General features: G+C 45.4%; 1 protein-coding gene across 1 annotated transcript in view; it reads left to right on the forward strand.

Annotated features, from left to right (window-relative positions):
• Positions 1-14,363, forward strand: part of DPYSL5 (dihydropyrimidinase like 5) — a 98,060-nt gene that overhangs the window by 56,611 nt on the left and 27,086 nt on the right. The window contains exons 3-5 of the mRNA XM_055399107.2: positions 9,109-9,267; positions 11,790-11,969; positions 12,774-12,842. Coding sequence (XP_055255082.2) covers positions 9,109-9,267; positions 11,790-11,969; positions 12,774-12,842 — 408 coding nt within the window. The remainder of the gene's footprint in view (positions 1-9,108; positions 9,268-11,789; positions 11,970-12,773; positions 12,843-14,363) is intronic.

Below are 14,363 nucleotides of genomic sequence, written 5' to 3' on the forward strand. Positions count from 1 at the left end.
AGCTTAAATCGGGCTTCTTGAGTGGATATGCCCACTGTCCTTGAGAAGTGCAAGTTATCCTGGTCTGCTCGCCCCTGGGAGGGGGCCCTGAGTTTCCTGCGAGGGCTTCTTAACTTCTGGGCAGCTCACCTCTGCTTGAAGCCAGTGAGCCAGGAAGATGCTTGCTTTGGTGACAGGGTTTTCTTGGCTTCCATAACCCCATGCCAGCCTGCCCTTCCTCCTCCCTCTTGGCTCTCCTCCCCGTGCTCTTGTCTAGCTCCTCTCCTCTGTGGTCGCCTCCCGGGATCCTATCCCAGATTGCCTTCTCCTCTTCCCTACATTCTCTCCCCCAGATGATCTGTTACTGATGACTCCCATGTCTGCAGCTACATCTTAGGCACCTCTGCTCACCTGCCCGAAACTCAGCACATCCACCACAACCCCACTCCTCTACTGGGGACCCCTCATTCCGGGAATGGCACCCCTATCGTCCCAAGCCAGAGTGCACTTGCTCAAGACCACAGGACTCCTCAGACCCAGGTCTGCCAGGCTCCAGAGTTCAGGCCTCTCCCACCAGAGCCTCCCACCTCCACACACTATCAGTGAATAGAAACGTATCTTGAACAAATGCAAAAATTCAAATGTCACTCTCAGCCCCAACCTGACTCTGCTCTGGGACCCCGCCCCGGTTTTGGCTGTGCTGGACCTCACCTGGACCCCTTTGTCGGCCGTCCCTGGCCCCTGGGTGCCCACTCCCTTGGCAATCCCAGCCTTATTTCTCTGTCCCTTCTCCTGACGTCACAGAACTGGCCCCCGAACATGGCATGTTCAGTTCAGCCCTCCTTTGTTGATTCTGTAGTGCATTTCCCATATGCTTTTCTTTACCTCCATTTTGGCTCAGACCAACACTTCTAATTTTCCCAGAACTTTCCCTCTGTTTTGCTGAGAAGTCTGGGACCAAGGGCCTGGGCACCCTCAGCTCCCCTCCATGTCACCTTGGATCACCTCCGCCTCTATCTACCTCCCGCTAGAACGGACGGGGAGAGACGTCCTTCCCAGTCTAATAGAAGTGCAGCCCTCAATTCCCTCATCTGGACAATGGGGATAAAGCATGCATTTCACAGGAATGTTGTGAAAAACGAGCACAGTGTGTGCTCAGTGGATATTGGGTATAATTAGCAATTTTCACCTCTGCTCCAGTGACTCAGTCCGCTCTACCTTAAGATGTCTAAAAACTCTCTTCTGTCCTAAATTTGGTGGCTCCTCTCCTGATACTGTTTTTTCAGCCATAAAACCTCCCCTGTTATTTACATCACGTCCTCTTCTGTCAGTAAACCTGGCTGCTGCTTCTTCCTAGAAGGGTTTCACATATGACCTATCCCAGTCCCCAAGTTGAGGTTCATCATCTAAGCACTGCAGTTGAGTTTGCACTGCATAGTCAGAGTCATGTTATGGAGTCTGATTTTCATGTTCTCTCTCTGCCCAGAAGCCTGCCATGACTACAGACATGTCCAAGGATGGGGGTGACCAGAGTCCTCTCTGTAAATGTGCTCCTAAACCCCCACACTCCCGAAGCCCCTCATCACCACCACCTCCACAACAAACTTTGCTGACCGATGGAATCCAAGGTTGCCAAGGTCCACCCACCTTGGTCATAATCAGTCCTGCCTCAACCAAACCAGCCAGGTCTTTTCTCTGTCCTCCAGCGGTGTCCCTGGCTCTGCCCACATCATGTACTGCCCCAGAGGGTCACGTCCTGCCACTTCCAGCCTTCGGCCTGCCCATCCACTGCGTCCTTCCCCTCCCCTTGTCTTTCGTTGAACTTGATGATCGCCATTGAGGAAAGTTATCTTGTGCTGCTTTGTACTCCCGTTACTTTGAAGTCATTTCTATTAGAAATGAACCTTTTTGCCTTATTTGGTTTGCTAACTGTACTTGTATTTCTCACGTAAGCATCTTAAGGTACTTATATTTCTCACTTCTTCTGGGGCATCTGATACACTTAACACAGTGTACACATTCATGTTACCCAGAAATCATGCTTAGTGTTCATTCACTATAATAGTTATAATAGTAGTGTAAGTCACTCATATTTACTGGGCTCCTACTATGTGCGGGCCTTGGTGCTTTACACACATTATCTCATTGAATTCTCATAGTAACCCCACAAGCGGTGTATTATTACTCCATTTTACCAATGAGGAAAATGAAGCTCAAAGAGATTAAATAACGTGCCCAAGGTTTTATAACCATAAGTGATGGAGCTAAGATATAAACCTAGATCTGTCTGGCTCTTGTCACTCTACCATTTTACCTCTTAATATAGCATTAATGTGCTTTTAAATGGCAGGCAGATTACGTGTGGGAAAATGTTCTTTTCCCAAAGTATATCGCAGGTTGAATGTTGCCTGTCTTCTCTGCTGAAAATTCGAAGAATGAAGGGTGAGTTTTAGATATGGTAATGCTGTGAGAGCACAGCAAGGTCAGGAAGTGGGACTGTGCCCTGGGTGAGGCAATAGAGGCTGGGACCCAGAAGGTAGGAGTAAAAAGTAAAAGGAAGTTTAGAAGTGCAATTCATTATAAATGTGCAATTTAGAGAAAACCAGTCAGCTGCAGAATGTACTCAACAGGTCAATAAAAGACCTGGGAGCTATGTACAGCCGGAGGAACAGTGGGTGGCCCCAAGGAACAATCATGCATTCCTTGGTATCTGGGAGCAAAGGTGTTTCAGGGGAGGGTTTGTGTTGTCTTATTTATTTTTCAGAGAAAAGGAGCATTTGATAAAAAGTGTTGGGGAGACTCTAAAAGAAGACAGAAGGGGACTTCCCTAGTGGTCCAGTGGTTAAGACTCTGTGCTTCCACTGTAAAGCACACGGGTTCGATCTCTGGTTGGGGAATAGGGTGCAACCAAAAAATATAAAAATAAATTTTAAAAAAAAAGAGGATGGAGCAGTGGTCAGCATTCCAGTGGCCTGGCAGCGAATTATAGCAGAAAGAGTCATGGTCCTGAGCCCTCAACATGAGCTGGATGAACTGACAGTAAAGCCAATATAAACTTGTTAAAAGCATGATCTCCCTAGATCAGGTCAGTGTAGCTGATAAAAATGTGGGACTCCTCATTCAAAAATTATTGAGAATTTCAAGATGACAGCAGGGATTAAACCATGAGAGAGCCCTTCTAAATGCAGGGCACTGTGGGACTGCACAAGCCATATACCCATGGAGCTGACTTTGGCTGGTGGGTATATGTTTCAGGATGAGAAAGGTGTTTACTGAGTGCCAGGCGTGGTTCTAGTTACCATCATACATCATCTCATTTGACAAAATGCTCAGTCCTTCTTTTCAAGTGTCTCTTGAATCCCAAGGAGTGCTGCTGCTTAAGAGCTGGCTTTCCAGAGGGCCTGTACAAGCAGCCAACAGATATCTGAAGATGAAGCAAGTTATTCAGCACAAGGGAGAAACCACTGAGCTGGTTATTTCTTTTCTCTGTACTTCAAGCAAATATGAGTAAAAGATGGAAGATAATTTCAATGTGAAAAGAAAAGGAAACAGTTCAGCAATTCCAAGAGAAACAGATCCATTTGAACAAGTGATGACTTTCTCAGTCATGTTAAGAAATGTTAAAGTGTTTGCATTGGACTTAGTTTACAAAGCACATACAAACACTTGTTATTTGAGGGACATCCCTGGTGGTCCAGTGGTTGAGAATCCGCCTAGCAATACAGGGGATACAAGTCTGATCTGTGGTCAGAAAGCTAAGATCCCACATGTCTTGGGGAAAGTAAGACCATGCAGCCAAAAAAAAAAAAAATTGTTATTTGATTCTCAGTACAGGATTGTTCCCTCTATGAAATTTGAGTTGCCCTTAATCTGTACATCTAGATAGTAGCAGATCTAGCTCTTCTGATTCCAATAACCTCCCCCAGACATACTCCCCTTTTCTGCGCATCAGTATGAAAATACGTTCCAGGAAGTCCTTACCTCATTCCTAATGAAAAACCCCACAGATAAGTTCAGGCCCAAGTGCCTTCTCAACATCAGGGTACCAAGTTTGTGTCTTGACCTGTTGGTTCTTGGCCTTGGAGTTAGAGAATCAAACTTTTTCCTTTGAGGTGCGCAGTGGAGGGGTAGAGAAAAAAAAGAAAATCATTGTTACTGGGAACTCAGCAATGTGTGATTACACCCGTAGCAACGTAGGAGATGCTACAGACCCTCCAGATCTGTCCTGACAAAATCCTTAAAGGCCAAGGCACTATTCTTTCCAACTCTGTGATATCAGCAAATAAATTACATATGAAATTTCTTTTCAACTTGCTGAGCAGGTCCATGGTCAGTACAAAGACCCCCGAGTGCCCACAGTGGTCTATAACTTCTGAAGCATAAAGATGACATTTATAACAACAGGTTTAGGTTGAGTTCAGTTATGAGTTCCTGCCAAGTGCATGCCTGGAAACTGTGTCATAAAACGGATCACTATTACGTAGACTGGTTTTCCTCAGGGGGCAAGTGGAAGTGACATGACTGGGCATCAGATCAATCCAGATTTACCCAGCAGTATGTCATCAATATCAAAAACAAAATAATGGCAAGCCTTTGAAGTAGTAAAATTCTGTTTCATATCCTGCCAAATGGATGTAATGATGCTCTGTCTGCTGGTTAAACAAATGATCCTGAAGTCCATGTTAACTCAGTAGTGAGAGATGTCAGGTCTACATTCACAATAGAAAGGAATGCCACATGCACAGTGGGGAATGCTTGGCTGGAAAGTAGTTTATGTCAAAAAAAGAAAAAAATAAGGGCTTGGGTTGATAAGTGGGCCATTCTGGTCAGCCACCAGGTTCCAGGGGGCCCTGCTGAGTTAGCTGTTCCATGGTCGAGTCTGATTGGAGATGCTCACGTGTTGGGAAGCAACAGTTCCACTTCCTGGCAGCGTATACCCTGAATGCGGGGACTGCCTCGGTGTGGGTGAGGATGCTCCAGGACCATGCATAACAATGTCCTTGAACTCAGAAATGAATACGTGCCTGGAGGAGTGTTCATACAGTGAATTAATTAAAGTAAATGAAATATCTGTACTTAAATGAATCTTAAAGATATCAAATTAAAAAAGCAAGTTGCAAAAGAACATGGAATTTATAAAACCATTTGTGTACCTTTTTTTAATTTGCAAAGCAAATATAGCGAAAGCATAAAACATGGATGAGAGAAGTTTATATCAACCTCGGGGATGAGGGATGGAAATAAGATGAAGAGCTCCTATTATACTGAAAATATTTTCTTTCTTTTTTTAATTAAAAAATGTGTAAGGTAAATACAGTACAAAGTTAACATCTGTTAAATCTGAGTAATGGATTCATGGTTATGTGTTGTATTATGTTCTGTACTTTTACTGTATGGTTGAAATGTTTCATAACTTTAAAAGAAAGTATTTTAAGCACATAAACATAGCTGACTAAATTTTAAATAGCTTTCAGTTCAGTTCAGTTCAGTTCAGTCGCTCAGTCGTGTCCGACTCTTTGCGACCCCATGAATCACAGCACGCCAGGACTCCCTGTCCATCACCAACTCCCGGAGTTCACTCAAACTCATGTCCATCGAGTCGGTGATGCCATCCAGCCATCTCATTCTCTGTCATCCCCTTCTCCTCCTGCCCCCAATCCTTCCCAGCATCAGAGTCTTTTCCAGTGAGTCAACTCGTCGCATGAGGTGGCCAAAGTATTGGAGTTTCAGCTTTAGCATCAGTCCTTCCAATGAACACCCAGGATTGATCTCCTTTAGAATGGACTGGTTGGATCTCCTTGCAGTCCAAGGGACTCTCAAGAGTCTTCTCCAGCACCACAGTTCAAAAGCATCAATTCTTCGGTGATCAGCTTTCTTCACAGTCCAACTCTCGCATCCATACTAGTTTCCCTCAAATTTATTTTTATGTATATTATGAAACTAATATAGTCTAAAAAAAAAATTTCAGAAAATTAGAAAAAAAAAATTACTCAGAATCTCATCATCCAAAAACAGTCATTGTTAATGTGTTGGTATATTTCCTTCCATTTTGTTTCTTTGTGTGGGTGTGTGTGTATTTAAACACACTTCTAAAGCATCTTGGGTACACATATTGAATGCTGCCTTTTTCACTCATTATAGCATCACCCTTGTTCCCTGTTGAGACTTAGCCTCCATGAACATCATTTCTACCGAATTCTAAAGATCTTTCACAGCTTCCTTTTCTTGCATGAACACAGTTCTGAACATTCAGCAGTCACACAGTCACATTTCCTTTTGATTATCGTAAACATCATCCTTCTGAAAGCCTTCGGAACAGGATTGGGTCACGCTCTGCTGTTGATTTCTATAAGGCTGTTTTGTGTGGGATGACAGTAAAAAGGTCTGTCACATCTGTGATACCACATTCCCGTGAAGACTGAGCTTGTCGGCATTCATCCCGTGGGTGGGAGCTGTGCATATTTTAGAAGCCAGCTCTGTGTGTATCTTGCCTGGGAGGAAACCAGAGCTCGTGCATCCAGCATCTGCTGTGGGCTCCAAACCTGCAGCTGGAGGAATGTTTACTCCCGTTAAACTTGCTTTGAGGCCTGGGGTAACAGCAGTAATGACTATTCCAGCTATTTATGTGCCCTTTGCAGCTGATAGATGCTCTCACATCCATTGCCACCTGACCTTCTCTGAGCTCCCAGAGGTAAGGTGCAGAGCAGAGTAGACACACAGGATTACAACCAGTAAACGTGATGGTCAGGACCACTGTTGGGTGCTTCTGACTCCTTCCAGAACACTTTTCAGTTACTACCCTTGGACCCAGGCAAGAGGAGTCTCTGCCATGAGCTCTGGACTCCAGGTGACCTCCCTACGTCTGCCCAGAGCCCACTGTCCTAAAATCCTGGACTATACTCTGGGGCCATGGAATCCACTGACAAAGGGTCTCAGCACTGCCAGGGCCTATATTAGCCTGTATCTGTCTGCTTGGGGGCCAGACCCCTGCTGTGTGCACACCAAGCCCCAGGGCAGCATCTTGCATGGGTGAGCAGAGCTTAGATCTGTAGCTGCAGGATGGATTCAGGGTTGGGGGGGTGTTAGCTGGAGGCAGACACAGAGGCTTGAGGCCACCATCTCCTGCAGTGTATCTCAGAACTGCAAGGACTCTGAGAATTGCAAACTCAAGCCTGGCCTTCTCAGTCATTATGAAGATGTATCTGTTAGAGTAGGTGCCTGGAATATATTCTATGTAACAGTTTGTTAGCTTGATCTGAGCCAACCTAGAGATTCAGCAGGTAGATCTTTTCTACTCTTAGAAACCCACAGATATTAAGAACTGTCTTGGCTCTCTTATTCCACTGGGCTGTTTCCAAGTTCCCTTCTTTTTGACGCAAGGCCACAGATGGACGAGGGAGTGCAAAGGAAAACAATCTAGAACCCCAGAAGAAGTAAAACAATTTAGTGTGTAAAATCCCAATATACCAGACACCCCCGTGTCCACACATAAAAGCAAGAAATGCATTTCAGGACAAAATAGACTACAACCACCTGCTATGAGGGTGAATCAGCCTGGCACCGTCCAGCCAAATCCGAAATAGAAGCCAGCTAGTAAAGCTACAATCTGGTGCTCTTCCCCTTCCTTCATCTCTCTGCCTCCCACATCACGGGTCCTACATGTGAACTGAAGAACTAGCACCCTCTGTTGGTTACTTCAAGTTATGAAATAAGTCAGGCCCCTGCATCTCCCAAGACAACAGGGCGACAAGTCTCACCCACCCAGCCAGAGTCAACATGGAAAATCAGTGTTGCAAGAGCTTTCATTTTAATTGTTTGTTGGCCACTGAACTAATTTTTTTCAGTTCCTTATTCCCCAGCAATATTTCTGATTTGTGATGAAGGATTTAACTAAATAGAGAAGCATGGAATCATCAAGACAGTTTCATTGTACTGATTTCCTCCCATACAGAAAACAGAGATAAACAACTAAATTCTGAATAATTACACACACATATTAGGACAAAACTTTACAAAGTGATGCTTCTCTTGACTTTCACAGCCATCCAATGAGGTAAAGACTCTGCATCAAAATATTTTTTAAATGATAGGGATAATGTTAGTTGCTCAGTCATGTCCAACTCTTTGCCACCCCATGGGCTGTAGCCTGCCAGGTTCCTCTGTCCGTGGGATTCTCAAGGCAAGAATACTGGAGTGGATTACCATTCCCTTCTCCAGGGGATCTTTCCGACCCAGGGATCAAACCCTGGGTAATTTTTCACTGATAAATCAGACAGGGACCTAAAATTCTATCTCAAACAAGTCAAATGGAAATAAAGTTAATGTTCGTGGAAAAACTGAAAACAAAGATAACGATTTGAAAATGTCTATAAAAACTTTGACCAGACTTGCTTAATGAAATGTGAGAGAATAAAAGAAAATATATTCAAGTTAATATTTTATTCATTATGGCTTACATATATATCTGTAACTAAAATAATATTGTAACTTCATTATGGTTTACATGTGTATCTGTAACTAGATAATGTTGTAAATAATATTATAAAATTACCTCATCTATATATTCAGGGCTTCCTTTGTGGCTTACCTGGTAAAGAATCCACCGACAATGCAGGAGACCTGGGTTCGATCACTGGGTTGGGAGGATCCCCTGGAGAAGGGAAAGACTACCCACTCCAGTATTCTGGCCTGGAGAATTCCATGGACAGTATAGTCCATGGGGTTGCAAAGAGTCGGACACAACTGAGCAACTTTCACTTCACTTCACTCATATATTCAAGTTGGTCAGAAATCATTTGGGGGGAATCGTCTCATTGGGAAATAGAGGCTGAGGAAACACACTAAGTGGTTTTTCCAAAGCACCAAGCCACAACCCAAGACAAGGAAGAAGCAGGTTTGTGTGCTGCATCCACAGTAATGATGAAGGTTATACACTGGCTCCTTGTGTTTAACACAGGAACTCCAGCTCCTCGAAGTTTCCCGAACACTGCTGCACTTGGGCTTCCCTGCCTCCTGTGTGGGAGAGTCAGTGGTTGTCCTGAATGTCTACCTGAGCACCCAGTGTCTCCCCATGCAGAGACTCAGATGTGGGTAGAGATGTAACCAGATGGCTTTTCCCGTCTCCCTCAGGCGGCACTCGTTGGAGGCACCACCATGATCATCGGCCATGTCCTGCCTGACAAGGAGACCTCCCTTGTGGAAGCCTACGAGAAGTGCCGGGGTCTGGCCGACCCCAAAGTTTGCTGTGACTATGCCCTCCACGTGGGGATCACCTGGTGGGCTCCCAAGGTAACAGTGCTGGGTGGAACCCCAAAAGGAGAACCAGTGCTCCTGTTGGCGGAGGGGCCATTTGGTGGGAGCCAGCTGTGGGTGATGCTTTCCTAACAGTGAGAAATGCCCCTCCCATCACCATCCTAACTCCCCCAAATGCCAAAAGGAAAGCACTTAAGATTCTATGGAGCAGGGGCTGCTTGCTTAATTTAAAGAGCCAGTTTTCCAGCACATAAACAGGGAGCACCGGCTGCTTGCTCTGACCACCAGGCTGTCAGCGCGTCCTGACACTTTACATTAGGTACCGCTGACACCGAAGGGGTTGCTGCTGAGTAGCGGGGTCAGCCCCCAAGGTCGAATCATTTTGTGCCGGAAGTAACAGCACTAAGATCTCAGAACAGAGGGTCCTGTCCTGGCTCAGTGCCGCCTGGTAAGAATGGATCTTACCATCTTACTTAGAAAGAATGGGTGCTTCTTTCCTGCTGGGCCCCAGCTCCTGCTCTAAGCTCCTTGAGGCCACCTCCCACTGGGCCCTGCCCAGTTCAGCCTCTGTGCCCCTGGCTATCCTGGCCTCCCGTTGCCCAGGCCCCAGGGCCAGAGTCCAAGCCCCGCTCCTTGGTTTCCCACTTCCTTATTCTTCCTGAAAACAGATTCACAGGCGTTTAGATTTTGCTTCACTTCTGGAGTTTTTACTGCTTATTGCCCCTGGGGAAGCAGCCCGAATATTCATTCTTTCATCAAGTGTTCATTAATCACCATGTGCCAGTACTTGAGTGGGTGCCCTGGAATCTTAAAAATAAACAAGCATTAAGAGATTTTACAAAGTTCTCCAGCTGGGGACCCTGACCTAAAGAGCCTGACTCCCTTCTGAGCTGGTAACTAAAAGCCTGACTGCACTTCTGCCCTCAAGTACAAGCCTTGATCGTGAGATTCACCCAGTCTCGCCCATTACTTCCAAAAGGGTGCTCATGAAAGGCCGCAGAGCCACCCACCTCCCACATGAAGACTCCCCTCCTGGTACCGGGCAGAAGATGCCATCTATACTGAATGTCAGCCATCCCTTATCTTAGATGGAGGTTTTGTGCAGTTTGGACACCCTCCTGGGTGGGTGATCCCTCCTACCCTGAGCCTCTCTCCCTTCCCTCCCCCAGCAAGGGACTGGAATCAAGGATCCACTCAGATCTTCAACATTGAGGCCAAGCTAGTCATCCCTAAGTCCCCAGAGATTGTGGGGATTTTCATGTATCTAGAATATTAAATTATTTTCTATGCTAATCAAAATTACTTTCTAATTACAGATTTTAAAAATAGAAAAGAAAGGAAGCTCATAATCCAGTCACCCCCAATACAATGACTATTGCTATTCTAGCTCATGTCTTTCTGGTCTTTTTTCATACCTGCTTTTTACATAGTAACTCTTGCGCTTTCAGTTCAGTTCAGTTCAGTCGCTCAGTCATGTCCAACTCTTTGCGACCCCATGAATCACAGCACGCCAGGCCTCCCTGTCCATCACCAACTCCCGGAGTTCACTCAAACTCATGTCCATCGAGTCGGTGATGCCATCCAGCCATCTCATTCTCTGTCGTCCCCTTCTCCTCCTGCCCCCAATCCCTCCCAGCATCAGAGTCTTTTCCAGTGAGTCAACTCTTCACATGAGGTGGCCAAAGTACCGGAGCTTCAGCTTTAGCATCAGTCCTTCCAATGAACACCCAGGACTGATTACCTTTAGGATGGACTGGTTGGATCTCCTTGTGGTCCAAGGGACTCTCAAGTGTCTTCTCCAATACCACAGTTCAAAAGCATCAATTCTTCGGCAATCAGCTTTCTTCACAGTCCAACTCTCACATCCATACATGACCACTGGAAAAGCCATAGCCTTGACTAGATGGACTTTAGTTGGCAAAGTAATGTCTCTGCTTTTGCTTTAAGTATGATCATTTTCCATTTGGCTGCATGGTCTTCATGACCATCAATGCCATGGCCACCTAGTGTTCTGTCAAATAGATGAATCACAATTTATTTACCTATTGTCAGACCAATGTTTCTTCCATTTTTTTCCCTAGTATAAATGGTATTGGGATCAATCTCCTTTTTTCCATAGCTTTATTTCATGTTTGGCTTTGTCCCTAAATTATATTTTTCCCCTAGGTCTCTGGATTTTTAGTATTAGTAACACCCCTTCCATTATGGAGACGGAGGGAACTGACCAAGGTATGAAAGTTATTAGCGCATTTACCAACAAGGCTGATTTGGAGACAGAAGCATAGACAAGCTTATGTGATACGAGAAACATGCCCAGATAGCGTTTCTATATTTGTAGCATGCTGGACAATTTTCAAAGCACTTCCGCGTCCATTTGCTCACGTGACCTCACAGCAGCCTGTGGAGTGGGATGAGAATGACATACTATGAGGTTACGGGTGGCCATGTGGCAACTCCATCCACTGAGCTACCTCTCCTCCACGCTGGGCCAGCATCCACCAGCCAACCTCTTGATAATCTGCACTCACGCTACTTTGCCTTTGCATTTTGCTCTCCAGGTGAAAGTGGAAATGGAGACCCTGGTGAGGGAGAAGGGAGTCAATTCGTTTCAGATGTTCATGACCTACAAGGACTTGTATATGCTTCGGGACAGCGAGCTGTACCAAGTGTTTCACGCTTGCAAGGATATTGGAGCCATCCCCCGAGTCCATGCTGAAAATGGGGAGCTCGTGGCTGAGGCAAGGCAGTAGAGAATATTGGGCGAGAGGGGGTGGGGCACCAATTTTCAGGGGAATTCCTGACCACCCGTGACCCATCCTACAGAGTTCAGACAAAACAAATTCTAAAAGAAAGTGTGAGATGTTAACACCCCAGATGACAGATCTTTGCCCAAAAATCCAAACTTTTCTAGCATCTATAAAAAAAAAAAATCTTCCTTTGTAGTTCAAAAAGGTTTTTAAGTCTTGAATGATGATGTCTTCATTCTAATATGCTATTTAAATTTGGTTACCACAAAGGAATGTGGAGCATCTCTAAGAAATATTTTTAATGAGATGTGACATACAGAATAAATAAGAGTCAGCCTTCCACTTTCCTGGACTTCCTCAGAGGAGCAGAGGTATTAGAGAGATCTTCTCACTGGGACTAAGACAGACAAGCCCCATTTTACTCCTGGATCTTAAGTAGGACACTTGGGGTGAAGGCTAACCTGGGCATTTCTAGAAGCTGGAGATTTAACTAGATTTCCAGTTCAGAAATTCTGATTTTTCAGATCAATAAAGAGTGCTTGTCTTTAGTGTCCCAGGCCTGCTGGCTGGTGACTGAACTGTATTTCTAAGAGGAAAAAAATATTTTCAATCATTATGAAGTGAGTCTCAGGGGAGCCCTGCATTAATCCTGCCCTTTTTAGAAGATGAGTATTACAGAAGTGAGAAAAGCAGCAAGCCTATTGACATGGGCTGGGCTGAGCATGTTTTATAGTCCCTTGGGTTATGTTTTTTGTATCTCTCTGATTCTATTTTCTCTCTTTTGCTATTATTCAGGGAGCAAAGGAAGCACTAGATTTGGGTATCACAGGCCCAGAAGGCATTGAGATCAGCCGTCCAGAGGAGGTGAGAAAGACGTCTGTGTTCTTTGTCAACATCCTTCCTATAGATTCATAGAATCTTTAGGATGCACAAGACATCAGTGAATACAGGTTGTATGGTACTGCTTTCTCCATGGGTGAAGTTCCCATCTGGAAGCTTCCCAAGGAGGAGCCTCCTCCATGCTTCAGTTGGGACTTCACTGGTGGCTCAGATGGTAAAGAATCTGCCTGCAGTGTGGGAGACCTGGGTTCGATCCCTGGGTCGGGAAGATCCCCTGGAGAAGGGAATGGCAATTCACTCCAGTATTCTTGCCTGGAGAATTCCATGGACAGAGGAGCCTACCAGGCTACAGTCCATGGGGTCGCCAAGAGTTGGATAGAAGTGTGCAACTAATACTATTCCTACACTGCTGCTATGCTACAGCTGCCCCAGGCCTTGAACTTCCTTGGAGAAGACCACTGTGGCGAAACAGACCCACCTGGGTTGGGTTCTGATTTCAAAGGTCTGAGTGAGGCCATGTGAGCATGCCAGGGGTTGCAGTGGCCAAAATTAAATTGGGAGAGAAAAGACAGACTGAAAGAGCCTTCAGATGCTAGAAGAAACTCCAGGCTGTAAGCCAGTGAATCAGCATTTGGGGGCTGAGATCCCTTTGAGTGTCTGAGGAAAACTCTGGACTGTTTCCACTAGAAACAAGAGGCACATGTGTGTGTTCTCTCCCTCTTTTCCTATTCATCACTGAGAATGGTGACTGAGGCCTGCCCTTCCTCTGCCCTCTGATTTTACCCTTGCATGGTTTTGCAGGATGTTGACACAAATGCCTTCCAGTTCCCATTTTCTGAAGAATTTGACTCTGGAGGATCACATTAGATAAATAATGCATTCTTGCCCTATGGCCCTGTTCAGATATCCCCCACCACTGGTGAAGAGAAGGCTATTTTCTGTTTCTTCAAAGCCTTAAATGCAGAGTGGTGGTTGGATGCCCATGAAGGATTGATGGGGAAGCCTTGAGGGATGAAAAGCTGGAGACAGGATGTGATGGTTCTACCATCTGACAGGAACTAAGCTTATACTGGGTCAGCCCTATATAAGCCTTACTCCTGCCCTGGGTCTGTCCCTGTCTGTCAGAGCCCTTGAATGTAGCTCCAATCTGGGCACCTCAGAGTTGGCAGAGAAAGACACACCAACTTCAATAAAGACAATGCACTGAGAGTGCCTGTGAGAACAGGGGTGGGTGGGTGATGGGCACAGGATTGCACTTTGTGGAGTTCTACCAGGAGAGGAGCAAGGCACTGACCGTGTGCCTTGGAAGTAAAAGCAAGAATTACCACCATCATCATCTACTGATTAAAAGGGAGCATCTGGAGAGATTTTTGCTCCCTAGGGACATTTGGTGATGTCTGGAAGAAGCACAAGCTGGAATCAAGATTGCCGGGAGAAATATCAATAACCTCAGATATGCAGATGACACCACCCTTATGGCAGAAAGTAAAGAGGAACTAAAAAGCTTCTTGATGAAAGTGAAAGAGGAGAGTGAAAAAGTTGGCT

Source organism: Moschus berezovskii, chromosome 11 (assembly GCF_049115385.1).
Source record: "Moschus berezovskii isolate FMDL1 chromosome 11, NW_MosBer_1.0, whole genome shotgun sequence".
Taxonomy (NCBI): domain Eukaryota; kingdom Metazoa; phylum Chordata; class Mammalia; order Artiodactyla; family Moschidae; genus Moschus; species Moschus berezovskii.